At 39.2% G+C, this 13661-nt stretch overlaps 1 protein-coding gene and 1 long non-coding RNA gene across 3 annotated transcripts; one reads left to right on the forward strand and one right to left on the reverse strand.

The window, feature by feature from the left end:
• On the reverse strand, window positions 1-12706 carry eva1ab (eva-1 homolog A, regulator of programmed cell death b). Of its 2 annotated transcripts, XM_026171023.2 has the most exons (5): window positions 12116-12706; window positions 6280-6341; window positions 5195-5384; window positions 2526-2882; window positions 1356-1597 (listed from the first exon to the last, which is right to left on the reverse strand). In XM_026171023.2, the coding sequence occupies exons 3-5, from the start codon at window positions 5295-5297 to the stop codon at window positions 1485-1487; spliced, it is 573 nt and encodes a 190-aa protein (XP_026026808.1). In that variant the 5' UTR covers window positions 5298-5384; window positions 6280-6341; window positions 12116-12706; the 3' UTR covers window positions 1356-1484. The 2 variants fall into 2 exon arrangements, with proteins under 2 accessions (XP_026026818.1, XP_026026808.1); XM_026171033.2 differs by lacking the exon at window positions 6280-6341 and having other exon boundaries at window positions 1-1597; window positions 12116-12246.
• On the forward strand, window positions 3610-4526 carry LOC145429605 (uncharacterized). Its single transcript, XR_013909861.1, has 2 exons — window positions 3610-3749; window positions 4279-4526. It is a non-coding gene; the product is annotated as an uncharacterized LOC145429605 (long non-coding RNA).
• Window positions 12707-13661: the final 955 nt, after the last annotated feature.

Consider the following 13661-nt stretch of genomic DNA (forward strand, 5'->3'; position numbering starts at 1 on the left):
ACCACTGAAATTAAAGTTTATTCACTTTTTCAACTCTTCAACACAGATTTAAATGGAGCATGAGCTGCTAATACATTGTGTGATATGCAGAAAGATCTGCAGCTGATTAGCTGCCATCCTAAGCCATTTCTGTCATAATTATTAGTACACAGTCATTAGGAGATTCAGAATTCTAGCAATATAAGCACCAGTATATCTCCATCTGTGCATCGAGTTATTATGCTGCTCTGTAGAGTGGAAGTTTTACATCTATCTCACCACATTTACACTTTTTCCCTTCTGTTGCCTTTAATTTTACAGTTTCCAGAACTCACAGTGGGATTATAGCAGGTTCACAAACAAATAAGAGTAGATGAGAAAAGTGCAAAAACTCTAAAATGTGGACCATATCTTGATACCAGTGTTTAAGACAGTAGTTCTCAGACTGTGGGTAGATGCCACTTGTGGGGCATTGAGTTACTGCATTAAAACGAAAAAAGGTATCATGGGGACCCTATAAAAAGGCTCTAAAGCAATACAATGAAAATCATGTGACTATAGTTACATGGATGACAATCACCCAATGTTAGTGGAGTAGGATTAAGTGGGGCGTGCCAGAAAAGATTTGAGAACCACTGATTGAAAATTAATCCAAATGTTATGCAAATGTTTTTGCTTTTATTTGGCCTTAAAACAAAGTACTAAAGAGAATAGTATTGACAATAATTAAACAATAAGTTATTGTTTAAAATCTTTCATTAGATTCTGTTTAAATTCAGTCATCATTAAATTAAGTTGACAGAATAAATAAAAAACATTCCCATTAGTAAATTGGTAATCTAATGCACCGATAGAAAAGTGGCTGTTAAAAAGCTGATACTTTCCAGTACAGATGGTTGGATTGTGATCAGTTTAACAAGCCAAGATCCTTGCTTTGGTGACCCCGTGTGAATAAGAAAGCAGCTAAAAGCTTGCTTAATCTCATCATTTCATTTCAGACTGTACACTCACACACAGCTGTAGCCTCTGTTATGCCCCCTGTTTGCTATACTTCTCAAAGCACTTGTTAATAATAGAAAAGTTAGAAAATCCCAGCGACTTTATGGCAGCAGCTACATATCGCAGATTCTCTGAAATATCTGCTACGGCTGGCAGCAGTGGTGGTCATCTGTGCTCTTTGTGTCTCTACCAGTTGATGTTTCGGGGCATTCTTCTTCCAAAAATGTCATTGCTGTCTCTTGTTGGATGACTGAACTATCGCAGCTCATATGTTTTCATTAATTTACACAGTAGAGGGACTTCTCCAGGCATTTCTGTCAGTGACAGTTTCACAAGAGTCACATTGGCACAATACATCAGTCCAGTAAGCTGATGGCTATTCATGTCATATAGTATTTATTCACCTATATAGCTATTAGATCCGTTTCCATCCATCAGCTGTATGTTTGTTTCCTTCTTTTTTCAGTCTGTATCTCAGTCTGCGCATCTCTCTGTTTACTGTTGTTTCAATAATATCTGTTAAGACTTTGAGTGACTGTACTGATGTCTGGTTGTCCGTTCATCCAGATCTCTCGGAGGATCCTCTCCCGCTCTTCTAGCCTCTGGGCCCGGTCCAGCTCTGATGACACACACACACAGAATAAGTTTTATGGACACTGTCCATTCATGTTACTGTCAGATTTATTATTTATTTATTATTCTATTTGAAGATAGGAGCATGTGTGTGTGATTATGTCTGGCTGCCGTGCTCATAGAGACATAACCAGAGCGTCACACCAACACAGTGTGAGATTTCAGCAGTCTTATTCTAATTAATTCATTGCTGTGGACACTGTGCAACATGGGTGAACAAACAGTATATAAAAGATGGCTTCCAGGTCTGAAAGGGGAAACCAGACGTGCTTTAAACTTGCATTCTAATCCAGCAGGGGTGACCTTTGGTTGCAAAAGAAGGCTGTTGGTATTGAAGTCTATGAGAAAATGAGTCTTTTGTAGACTTTGGTAAACACTTTCCAGATGAGTGTTATGTCTGGGTTTCTGTTAGCTAGTTTGTGGACTATGTTATTGGGCTTCTAATCCACCAATAAGTTATAAACACCGAGTCTGCCTTTATGTGTCTACGTCCTATAGAAGCTTGTTTTCACCAATAAAATGAATAAATAAATCAAATTGCCATGCAGCTAGCTGAGAAAAATTTAGGAGTACATGCCTGTCTGATGTTTGTGTTGCAGTAAAATGATGCATAATGAATCATAAATACAGAGGAGCATGTGTTAAAAGAAGCACAACACAATAACTTTATGTTAAGTCTGCTATTTGAGTAAATGTACTTTCAAAACTGCTTTTTATTAAAACATTTCACTGGACTATGATTCATATCTAAAGGATCGGATCATCTGAATCACAGCAATACTATGATGTCATATGATGTGTGGGTTATCAAATTAGGAGACCTTATTTTAAAGGAAACAGCTTGCTGGATGTGTGAATGATGTCTTAGTGTGTGGATGGTGACATTGGTGTGCGTCAGTGTCTGCCACAGATACCCTCAGCCGATGTGAACATGGTGGCGTGCATTAGGGATCTCTCAAAGCGTCTGCGTCTCCGGGCTGATGGATCAGTTGTGTCATCCCAGTCCTCAGACTCACTTTCCCCAGTGGGCCCAGTCTCTCCAGAGGGGACGACGGCAGTATTGTCTGGGTTACTGTCTGCGGGCTGATGGTGGTGACAGCTGTGATGCCGACGATGTTGGAGTCTGTTCCTTGGGCGATGGGGAAGATTGTTAGTGTTGCCATAGTGGCAGTCTGCTCGACAGTGTATTTGGAAGACGATGGCGCACAGTGTGACAAGAAGGCCAACGCACACGCCGCCAAGAAACACAAGCGCTGTCCTCTCGGGCTGGTCTGTAAGAGAGGCAGGATAAATTAACAAATAAATTAACTGCTGTTTCATCCTTCTCTCAGTCCCTCCCTGCACAGTCTTTAGTCTTTATGTACTACGTTTTCAGACATCCCTCACCTGTCTGTTGTCTTTACACTGTTTCCACCTTCTGACCTCCACACATCTGTCTTTGAGCCAGTGGGCCAACGTCGCTGATCCCTTTTCAGCTTTCAATGCCAGAAAAATGTTTGACATGTTTGTATCTGCTTTGTGTTTTCTAGATCAAATTAATTTTAGTGCATGGGCCCTAAAGCCCCTAGTTTGGTCTCTAGAAGATCAGACCAGTGAAACCTTTTCCTTCTTTTATATAGTGTAAAAATGCATGTATGTTCCCATGTAAAAAGAAAAAAGAAATCAATAATAGGTCTTGCTTTTTTCAAAATGAGTCAGTCTACTGTTATTACAAAGAAATATTACTGCCGTAAATCAAAGAACCATCTTGGTTCAGTGTAATGTAACAGAGCAGCAGTAATATTTTTGTCAGTTACACAGCAAATTCAAAAGTGTTAAATTTTTTGGTGTTAATAGTCTTCTTGCAAAAGTAGAGTTAATTTTACTCTAAGTAGAGTCACATTCTTTTAATGTAACTCTGAGGTGTAAAATGATGGTAGTTAAAATCGAGTGTTAAAAATGAGTGTTTCTCTGTCAAATCTGGAGGTGTTACAATGGAAACATTAACTCTTGACCTCTTAACTCTGAACTCCTAGAGGGGCTATGACACCAACAGAGTAAATTCACAGACTCCGCCCCCAGCACGGCTCCAATCGAAGCTGAAGTGAAGCCGTTTCAGAACATTTTGCTCTACATATTTGAGTTGTTTGCCATGCTTGGTAAGTCATTTTTTCAAAGATTGTTTCAATTATTATTATGAGCTTTTACTTCTGTGGCTCTTTGGAGTTGAGACAAAGCTGTGTGGAAGGCATTAGCCATGTTGCTCGGTGATAGCATAATATTCTGTTTTAGCTAGCTGAAAGGTATTGTTTGCGGGCAAATACCACAGCCTTGAAAAAAAGCTTGCATGTGAATTTTCAGTCAAATCTTTGGTCAAATACACCTAAAACAATATCTAGAATGTGAAATGTTGGTATAATGGTGCTACTTGAAGCCTGAAAACGATCGCCCATAAAAAAAAACAACGAGCAAACAGCAGTAGCAGACGTCCTGACTGGATTCTACGTTAGCATAGATCCCTCCAGAGTTTTGTGCACACGGTTTAGGTAAAAATGAAAAAGTTTTACATTTAGTTCAGTATTACCTGGCTCAAAGAGGATTCCTTTTTTTTTACTGTGCTGCAATTGTTTACTGGATTATTTGTGCCATTAATTAGTGTCAACTAATTTTTATTCGATCTCCGCACAGGATATGCTTGTGAAGATGGAATATGGGGGAGAGCAGAAGTGCGTTGAAGTTCCACAAAGGGATGAATGAAGGACATGCATATTGTATTGAAGAAATAAGTGATGAGATGCTGTTATTTGCATTTACCATGTCAGACCTTTTGATAAACAAAATTCTAATGAAAGTGAGAACATGTATACTGTTACATCTTTCAGAAAATGTTTTGAAATTGTGGTGCACAGTTCAAAATAAATGTTTTTCAAAAACCATTGCATCTTTTTAGTAAATGTTTATTTCCAAAAGAAATTTCTAGAAGTTCAGAACAGTAAAATTCCCGCTTTTTAGAATGAATTAGAAGATAACTCTTACGTAGTTAAACTAAAATACTCTTTGAGAGTTAATATATAAACTCTTAACACCAAGTGTTAAATTATCAACTGCAGACAGATTTGGTGTTTAACACTAAATCAGAGTTAACGTACCAGCTCTCCAAAAAGAGTTAAATTAACACTCTCTGGTGTGGACCCATATAGACACTTTAATAGTGTTGAAATCAAATCCGACAGTGTTAATTTGGACATGCTGGATTTGCTGTGTAGAAAGCTGTGAAACATGTGGCTCAGATTAAACTAACAATGCAGACAAACACTCTCATGAACTAATCCTTTCTTCATGATTTGATACACAATCCATCCTATGTGGGAAAATACAGTCAAAGTGTGATAAATGATTCCTTTTTTTCTGCAGTTTTCACATGTTCTGAAGGCAGATGTCAAACTTTTAACAGACCTGTTCTTGCTCTTTGTTTCATACCCCTAGTAGGTTTATGTGCTAATATTATGTGCTAAGTTAAAGAAATTAGCACATAATATTTGCTCATCACATCAATCCCACATAAAAGCTTCTTTTTTCTTTCTTTCAATTGGACCTACTGTACCTGCAATGAAGGTGTAAGCAGCCAGTATGTTGCTAAGCAATGCCATCTCCTGGGACACCACCTTCACTTCCATATTTGGGCTTCCTGTTGTTGGAGCGCTCATGTTGTGGTTACTATTTTTCCTGCAGAAGTCAGTTCAGCACCTCATGATAAGGAGGATTTTCTCTGAATTCTTAAACCTGTAAATACCCTAAAACATAAGAATGAGAAACAAATTAGAAAATGAATAGCGTAAGTAACTTCAATAAGTCATGTACTAAAGCTAAACTACATTCATGTGAAAAAGTTTGTTTTCTCAGGACTGCATGCAATCCTCAGAAGAAGAAAAAACAAGTATACCCTCACTACAGGAATTAAGAGGGAAAGTAGCAAATAGGTGTTGCTAATCAAATGCACATGATTGATCGTCAGAAAATGTGAGCACCGCTATAGTTTTGCCAGTTTGCTGGTTGAGAGCATTTAAATGAGTGCTAACACAATGCAACGATCTTCCCAAGTGTGGAGGTCCCAGCAATTCACCGAAGGCCATGCAATGCTCAGTGAAACTGCAAAAAAAGAGTTACAGCTCATACTTTGCTGGCCTCAGTTAACATGATATTACATTTTGTGACAACACAGTTAGAAAATGACTAAGCAAGGCAGCAGGGCTTAGGTTTGCCCCACCTGAACAAACCTCAAAACAAACAATGTTGTTTGGACAGAAGAGACCAAAGTTGGAGATGATGTACAATAGCATGCTTGGTGAAAACCAAACATGCATGTCAGGGCAAACAACGCATGTGTCAAGCACGGTGGTGGAGGAGTGATAATTAGCCCTAAATCCTGGCCACAAATGGATCATGAAATAGAACAATGGTACCAAGCAGAGCAGCAAATCTACCACGTTTCACACGTTCATGTGAGCCAGTTGTCCACATTAAAGTGAGTACAGGGGAAGGGTGGAAAATAAAGGTACCCCTGGTAACCCCTTTTCAGTTTATCAACAATCAAAACTGTGGCTTTATGGAGACAAGTCAAAGTGGTTAAACTGTCATTTAACAAATTAAAGTTAATCACAGAGGACTTTGAAAACACTGATGCCTTACCCATCAATCTGTACCTCCCTCCCAGTTTTCACCATCATTATCAACATGCCTGAGCTGTTTTCCTGCAGCGTTTAAAAGGGGAAAAAAAAACAATAATTAGGCATCCATACCTCAGATAATATTTTGTTTTTGGCACAAAAAACACGCATGTATTCACACATTCTTTTGTGCACTTAAGTCAGTTTTGCAATATCTGTGCAGCACACAGACATGAACACACACGATTTAGTGCAGAGCTCATTCACTTGAGAGAGGGTGTTTGGAAGTAAAGGAAAGCCAGCGTGGAGATTTTCAAAACCAAGTATTTTTACACAAAACAGTTCATAGACGTGGACATTGTTTTAAACGTGAAGATTGAACATCAAGGATTTGATTCAGAATAATTTCTTACTTTGTCGACCACTAGGTGGCAACAAACAGCTGCGAGTGTTGCTGAAAGCTCAGGAGTTCAAGGCTTCCCATTAAGACTTTGCGAACCTGGCAACAGACTCAAGCACACATGCTGCCGTGCACCAGCTTATAACTGACAAAGCAACTTTAGTGCTGAAAAGCGCTCATTTCAAATGTGCTAAAGTTGCAATGCAGATGTGTGGAAAGAAAATAAAAGCATAAGAAGGTTGCAGTAATGTCTCAGGACTTAAACAGCTTGGCTGTAGCTCTGCATAGATGGATGTTTGGCTTTGAGCACACTGAATTGTAACTTAAATCACGTTAACTTTCAGCTTTAATGCTGTGCCTTTTAAAGCCTAAAAGAAGCACAGCCTAGAATCAAGCTCATGTTTTTGGCTTGCAGACAGTGCTATTCGTGCTTTTAGATTGTTTTAGTGTATCAGCCTGAACTACATCCTCCAGCTAAAATCTTTGCTGCTACCTAATATTGCAGCTCAGCCGAAGGGGACATTGTTAATGTTTAGTTCCTGTCATGCTGTCATGAGCATGAGTCTCTTCGCACAGACAGATGCGCTTCTTTTTACAGAGAAAATGATTTCTACATGAAAGGGCTTACAACAACGTTTGTTTTTGAGTAACCGATTTCTGGGAAGTTTATTTTCCCCCACATGTATTTTTTGTTTGCTTTGAAGAACAGTTCAGCCGGATGCATAGGAATTACAAGCCAGAGCAAAAATAAATGTAGTGGTGGTGAATTGTTCCTTTAAATTGTCTACATTTACTCTACGGTTTATTAGCGTCTCTTGTCAGTGAGCTGAAAACATGAAAGTGGTTTTTAACATGCGCACATTTGGCGCTGACCTGGAAATGTGCTTGTTTCAGAGAGACAGTCCATCAAGTCCGGGCTTCAGACAATGTCATAAATTACCCACACTAACAAGAAGTGTAAGGGGGGTTTTATTTTTATTTTTATCTAGGCCACAGAATAGAGTGTATTATATACGGCCTTTGGTCTGGACATAAAGATCCAAACTTAGACTATCCGGGGCATTTCTTTAAGCTCAAGCATAAAGAGTATGACATGATGGTTGGTGTCATATACAGTAAGTGATGATTATTAAACACTGAAATGAGCAGCTAAATCTCAGGGGGAGAAATTATTAAGTTACAATAAAGCAATATTAATAGTAATTAATAGTAAGAAGAAATACAACAATAACTCTTTAGAATAACCAGCTTAAATTACAAATCATTGTGTTTGAACTAGTTTAGTTCTGTATTTAAATTTCATAGCCCCTGTGTTATCAGTGTTACTGAACTCAAAGCTCGAGTGGCTTTTGGTGTCATTTGGACAAAATAAAAAATTTGAATAAGCTTTCAGAATATTGTAATTCAAGTCTGAAATGGTCTGGACGTTTCTAAAATACTTTGCACAGTCTCGCCTGTTACAAAAGACTCACAGGTCTTTTCATATCAGAACAGATTATTTATGATTCAGTGTTGGAAATAAGATGCAGTGGGTTAAACAGAAGACCTTCAGAGCACAGTTTATATCTTGCGTGAAGCCAAAAATCAGCTCTGACATGTTCCTAGCACATATGGAGGACACATATATAGGACGTGCATTGCTTAAAGCGTAGAAGTATGACTGCACGAGTGGGCTGTCTATTCCAGCAGTGTTTTTCTTTTCTTTTTTTTTCTGTATTTCTGCAGACTGCAGTTTTAATGGTTCACATGATTCTTATAATGTGTATGATGGAGTTTGAATGACTTTACTTGTACAGCACCAAGAATAAACCTGTCCCCATCAGCTAGGCCATCTAATAAAAGCTCCCTCTTCCTAAAGATAATCCTAGAGTGTAAGAAAACTGAATTTATACATTAACACCCGCAGCCCTGCAGACATTTACAGTCTTGTTAGAGATAAATGAAAACTTGTGTCCTAAGATACTCTTATTCTCTGTAGCTGCAAAAAATGATGACGATAATGATTAAGCAAAATTTCCAGAAATGACATATCAAATCTGAACAATGCTTAATGCTTACACAGAAAATGTGCAAAGCACCTCAGAAAGACTTTTCTTTTCTAGCATCTTCTTCAAATAAAATCTCGCTGTAAATAAACTTTATTTAATTTCATAAATGTGATTTCCCCACAGATTTAATACACGTTGTGTGTTCTCCATCAGATTACTTCACGAAGACTCTTTTCTTAATGCCAAACAACAGTAAAGATATCAGCCTATGAAAAGGCAGCGTTTATAAAAATGAACAATGACACTTTTAAACATGTAAATCTGAACTGTGTAGAAATACAAAGATGCCAAATACAGAATGTTGTGCTCTTGAGCTGCACAGCTGTAAAGACACGGCATTGAAATTTAAACTTGAACAGATGAAAAATGGATGAAGCTCTGAGAGAAGATCAAACTGGCCTAATTTCTCTGGATGTTTTCAGCTGTAAAAACGCTGAAGCGCAGTGCTCTTGACCTGTCGGGAGAAACTAAGAGGACACTAGAGAACAAATCTGCATTTTATCTGTCACGTTTCTGGAAATATGGGCCAAGCGAGAGTCATTTTTGTCCCCTCCTTACTTACTGTTAGGCATAAAAAACACACACCTCGCGCTTTTAATTATGTTAGAAAACAAACTGAAGAGTCGAAAAGCAACTTGTCATCACGGGACATACAGAAGCAAAGAATAAAAAAAACAAAAAAGGCAAATCGCATTTCATTAAAGTGCAACATAACACGAGCAAACATAACACAACCTCCAAGCCCTTCTAAAGTCACTGACTGTCAGGGTCATTTTGTGATGTTGTGTGTAAATGCTGCAGGACGTGACTGCCCTTCTCTCGCCCACTCCCCTGCTTACTCTTTCTTTCTGTCTTTAAATATGACAGTATAGCTTCCTGTATGTTACAAAAAAAAAAATAGCATTATACCATCATTAATAATTTATAGTTATGGGTATTAATCACACCTTTTAAAAAAATGTAACACCTATCTACCTTCACAAACAAGCCGCGGGACAAAAAGCAGATGTTCATCAGTATTAGAGTTGAGTGGTGAATGAAAAGTCATGCAATAAATTCCTATCAGCCAGCTGATCGCCACAGTTATGTAATGACATTAGTATGAGACGGTTGGCCTGCTGCCAGCTCATTACAGTCAGTCACACTCTGTTCAGCAGTCTAGAAATAATAAGCTGTTTACTCTGATGACTCAACTACATGCGAAAGGCTTTTTCTCACTCTGTACTTCACAGTCGGTCGATCGCACTGCAAAACTAAGATTTGCGATGCTCTTCTTTGCTTTCTTCTTTAAAAGCACTTTTTTTCTGATTGTTTGTCCAATAAATATGAAGCCCGTAGGGAACCCGAAGTCCTGCAGAACCATTGGATCAGTGCTCTTGTGTGCATGTGAATGTGAAGTCGTACAAAGGTGTGGCAGTCCTTTGGGCACTGTTCACAGATTTAGGCAGTGGCCGGTCTTTCAGTCAGGCTTTTTGCACTTGTGCGTGCCATCTTTCGTCTTTTCATCCCACTGAAGCAGATGTTTTTCTTTGAAGCTCTCCTGACCCAACTACATTTCAAGCATTTCAAGTGACCATGTCAATATTGGCGGCTTTATGAGCATGTTTGTAGCTAATATGTCTTTGTGGTGATGGTGTGGCCGCCCTGGTGAGTGTTTCTTCAAGGTTCACAGAGGAGGTATTTGGGGATTCAGCCATCTTCTGTATGGTGCACATGATCAGAGAAAGCCTAGTTTCTGGAGGAGTGTTGCTCAGGGCAAAACATCTCTGGTGGGAACTTTTTCTTTCCAAGAAATGCAGAATACTCAATGAACGCAGTGCACGTACAAGGCATGAAATTCCTTCTGCTGATGTGGAAGTGTTCATGTGAGGTTCATGTGCTCACCACACTTTTTGTTTACCTTGCAAGGTCTTTTTTCATACTTATTGAATTGTATGCTGATATGTTAGAGACATTCAACATTTCAGCCCTGGATATTTATCTTTTTGATGCTGATCGTTAGAATAAAGTGCCTACATGACCCCCACAGCATGCAGTGCAAGAGATAGGACACCAGTCCATCAGTTATTGGAGGCAGTTTTTGGCAATCGTGGGACACAGCTGGGACACAGCTCCCTCCTCCCAGACAGAGGAGTTAGTGGAGTTAGCCAAGGACTGGTCATCTGGCACACAAGAGCAATGGTTGGCCATCACTGCTTTTTAAACAGTACATGCCTGAGTTCTTGATCTCCTTTTAGATTACTGGATGTCCATGATGCTTTCACTGCTTTGACTGGGTTTCAGCTTTATCCCCTCAAATAGGTCGACTTTAACCTATTTGATGCCCACATCTGCTCCCACTGTATTCGGGAGCAGAGCTCAGGCATTACCTACAAGGGCGGCTCTAATCGCTGTGTTGTGCCGACAAGAAATTTAAAACACATATTTAAACTTTAACTGAACCATTTTTTATTTTCCTAAACATTTGAACATTTTTGCCCAAAGTATTGGATAACAGAGGTGAAGCCGGCAGAATAAAGTGTGCTTTTCTTCAGGTATTTTGTTGGGCAGTTATTCCCAGCTTTGTTCGGTGATGATGCTTCAGTTTGTAAGAATAGGTGTGGCAATCAATGGCTACCTATGGCTCAGTCATTTACTCTATGGGGATGCAAAGTTTCAGTGATCACATCTCTGTGTGTCACTGCAGTCCATACATGTGATACCTTTCCCAGATATTATCCAGAGTCCACAGGGTTATATTTTAAATCTTTTTAGTCCCATCACTGCAATGAAAGCAATAAAGGCATATATCAAGCTCCTTATATATTAATTTTTTTCGAGTGAAGTCTCCTAGACTCCAGCCCGAGGTGTAAAACATGTTGCGCCTTTGTTTTCATACACACTGATGCTCTTCTCTCTTTTCTTTTTTTGCATGTCTGGCCAAATTCTTATGTGGCACAATAGCTCTTTGTTTTCCTCCATGTGGTTGAGAAAACTATATAGTTCCTCCGACCCGTGGTGTAGTCCACCACGACACTAACAGAACATACAAAAGCTCTTCCTGCACAGGCTCAATCCTCCACATCATGCTCATCACACTTTAAGCATATTTCTTCCCCCGTGTGTGTGACTGCTGATACTAATCTAACGTGACACTGGCCTTTCCCTCTGCTGCTGCACCGGAGCGAGAGTGTGCACGCAGATTTAGAAAAAAAAACAAAAAACGGAAACAAGACAGAAAATTAAAGAAAGGAAAAAAATTACTTGGCGGCACAAAGAGTAATTATATGGAGGGAAAAGTAATCGAGCAGTGAGAAAGACAGATTTGAGACTTCCTACAAAATCATAATAATTACAAGCAGATATAAAAACCAGCAGTGGTGTCACCATGAGCAGTTATCAGCACATGTAAATAAAATGTTTTTACTTACATGTTAATAATCTGAAGAGCCCATCTGCTCTCCTGTCCTCTCATTCCTCCTTTCCTCTTTACTCTGGTCTTCTCTTTTCTCCTCCTCTCGGTACTCCTCTACTCTGTGCTCGACTCTCTCCTCCCCTTTTTTCTCCTCTCCTATTATCTCCACTCTTCTCTTTGCCTTTCTCTCAAAGAATACCAAAAGAAGACTAACAGTACAATTATAAGTATAAATCTCCTCTGCCCTCCCACAGTTGTCAGACAGGCCCAAAAGCCTCCGTCTCCTCTTCTCTTTCTTATGTAGATACAAATTAAAAATGTCAGTCATTCTCCTTTCATGCCCTCAGTTCTTCTTTCTTTAATGCCGTAGCAGCAGGAGGAGAAGGTACACTGCTCCGACTGTTTTCCAGAGTGCAGCTTTCCTTTATTCCGTTTTAGTTTTCTTTTTAGAGCGAGACATAGGTCAGCTCCTCGGGGCAGAAATGTGACATGAGAGACCCCGACAGGTCTGCCGAATCTCTCTCCTCTCTCTCCCTTTCCCAAACGTCTGCATGCCCTCCTCTCTGACTCTGCTGCTTTTTCCTCTTTCGCTCAACAACGCACACACAGCAGGACACATGTGCAGTTGTAAATGAAGACTCGCTGCCTCTCCTCATTTGCTCTTGGTCTGTTTTTCATGTGGAGCGCTCAGCAGGAGGGAGGAGAGAGAAACACTGAGGAGAGGAGAAGAAGAGGGACAGTGGGGCAGGAAACCAAGCAGAATACAATATTTCATGTGCAGTGTTGAAAAAAAGTGCTATAATTTAGACGCATCACATGAAATTTCAGAAAATCACATCACGCCTGCACCCTGTAAAGCTAAGCTTTTTTAAAATGTGTATATATATATATATATTTGTATATATAGTCACTAATCAGTAAAAGAGGCATGAGATAAAATTCAAAACTGAGCAGCACAGTGTTTCACATGCGCAGAGATGACAGTGAGTGGCTGTGACAGATGAGGATTTCAGTCACCTGTGAAGTCACCTTCTCACTGCATGGGCACACTTTGGATATTATTATTATTATTATTATTATTATTATTATTATTATTATTATTATTATTATTATTATTATTATTATTTATTTATACTGCAGTCGGACCATGTGCCCTTACAGTAATACTTATAGCTGATATTTTAGCACCAAATCAACACTTTTCTAAAAGATCAAAAACAACTTTATATCAGATTAACACTGATGAAAATTTCATTAGCTACCCCATCAGCTTGGCAGGTTATTTTTGTGCTGATGTTACGCAAGGGGAAAAGTTTGAAAAACCCTCGAGGGCTGTGGTTGGGGAGGGTGACTGAGTTAAACAAGGTACTAAGCACTCAACAGGTATGTAGGGAAATAAAAACATGCAGTGGTATCGTTGGTAAACCTTTGCTCTTAGTTAAAGTTACTGTTACTGCTATTAGTCATGTTAACTCTGGACAAAGATGCTGGCTTTTCACTTCTTCAGAAAGGTGCCAGACTTCCTAACGTGCAGCAAAACAATTCTGAGTGTAAACAATAAA

This window comes from Astatotilapia calliptera, chromosome 1 (assembly GCF_964374335.1).
Source record: "Astatotilapia calliptera chromosome 1, fAstCal68.1, whole genome shotgun sequence".
Taxonomy (NCBI): domain Eukaryota; kingdom Metazoa; phylum Chordata; class Actinopteri; order Cichliformes; family Cichlidae; genus Astatotilapia; species Astatotilapia calliptera.

Coding starts and splice junctions, on each gene's coding strand:
- eva1ab (XM_026171033.2), bottom strand. CDS start 5,297: ATGAGCGCTCCAACAACAGGAAGCCCAAATATGGAAGTGAAGGTGGTG. Junction 2,883..5,194: donor TGCTTACACCTTCATTGCAG/GTACAGTAGGTC, acceptor CCTCTCTTACAG/ACCAGCCCGAGAGGACAGCG. Junction 1,598..2,525: donor CATGTTCACATCGGCTGAGG/GTATCTGTGGCA, acceptor GTGTGTCATCAG/AGCTGGACCGGGCCCAGAGG.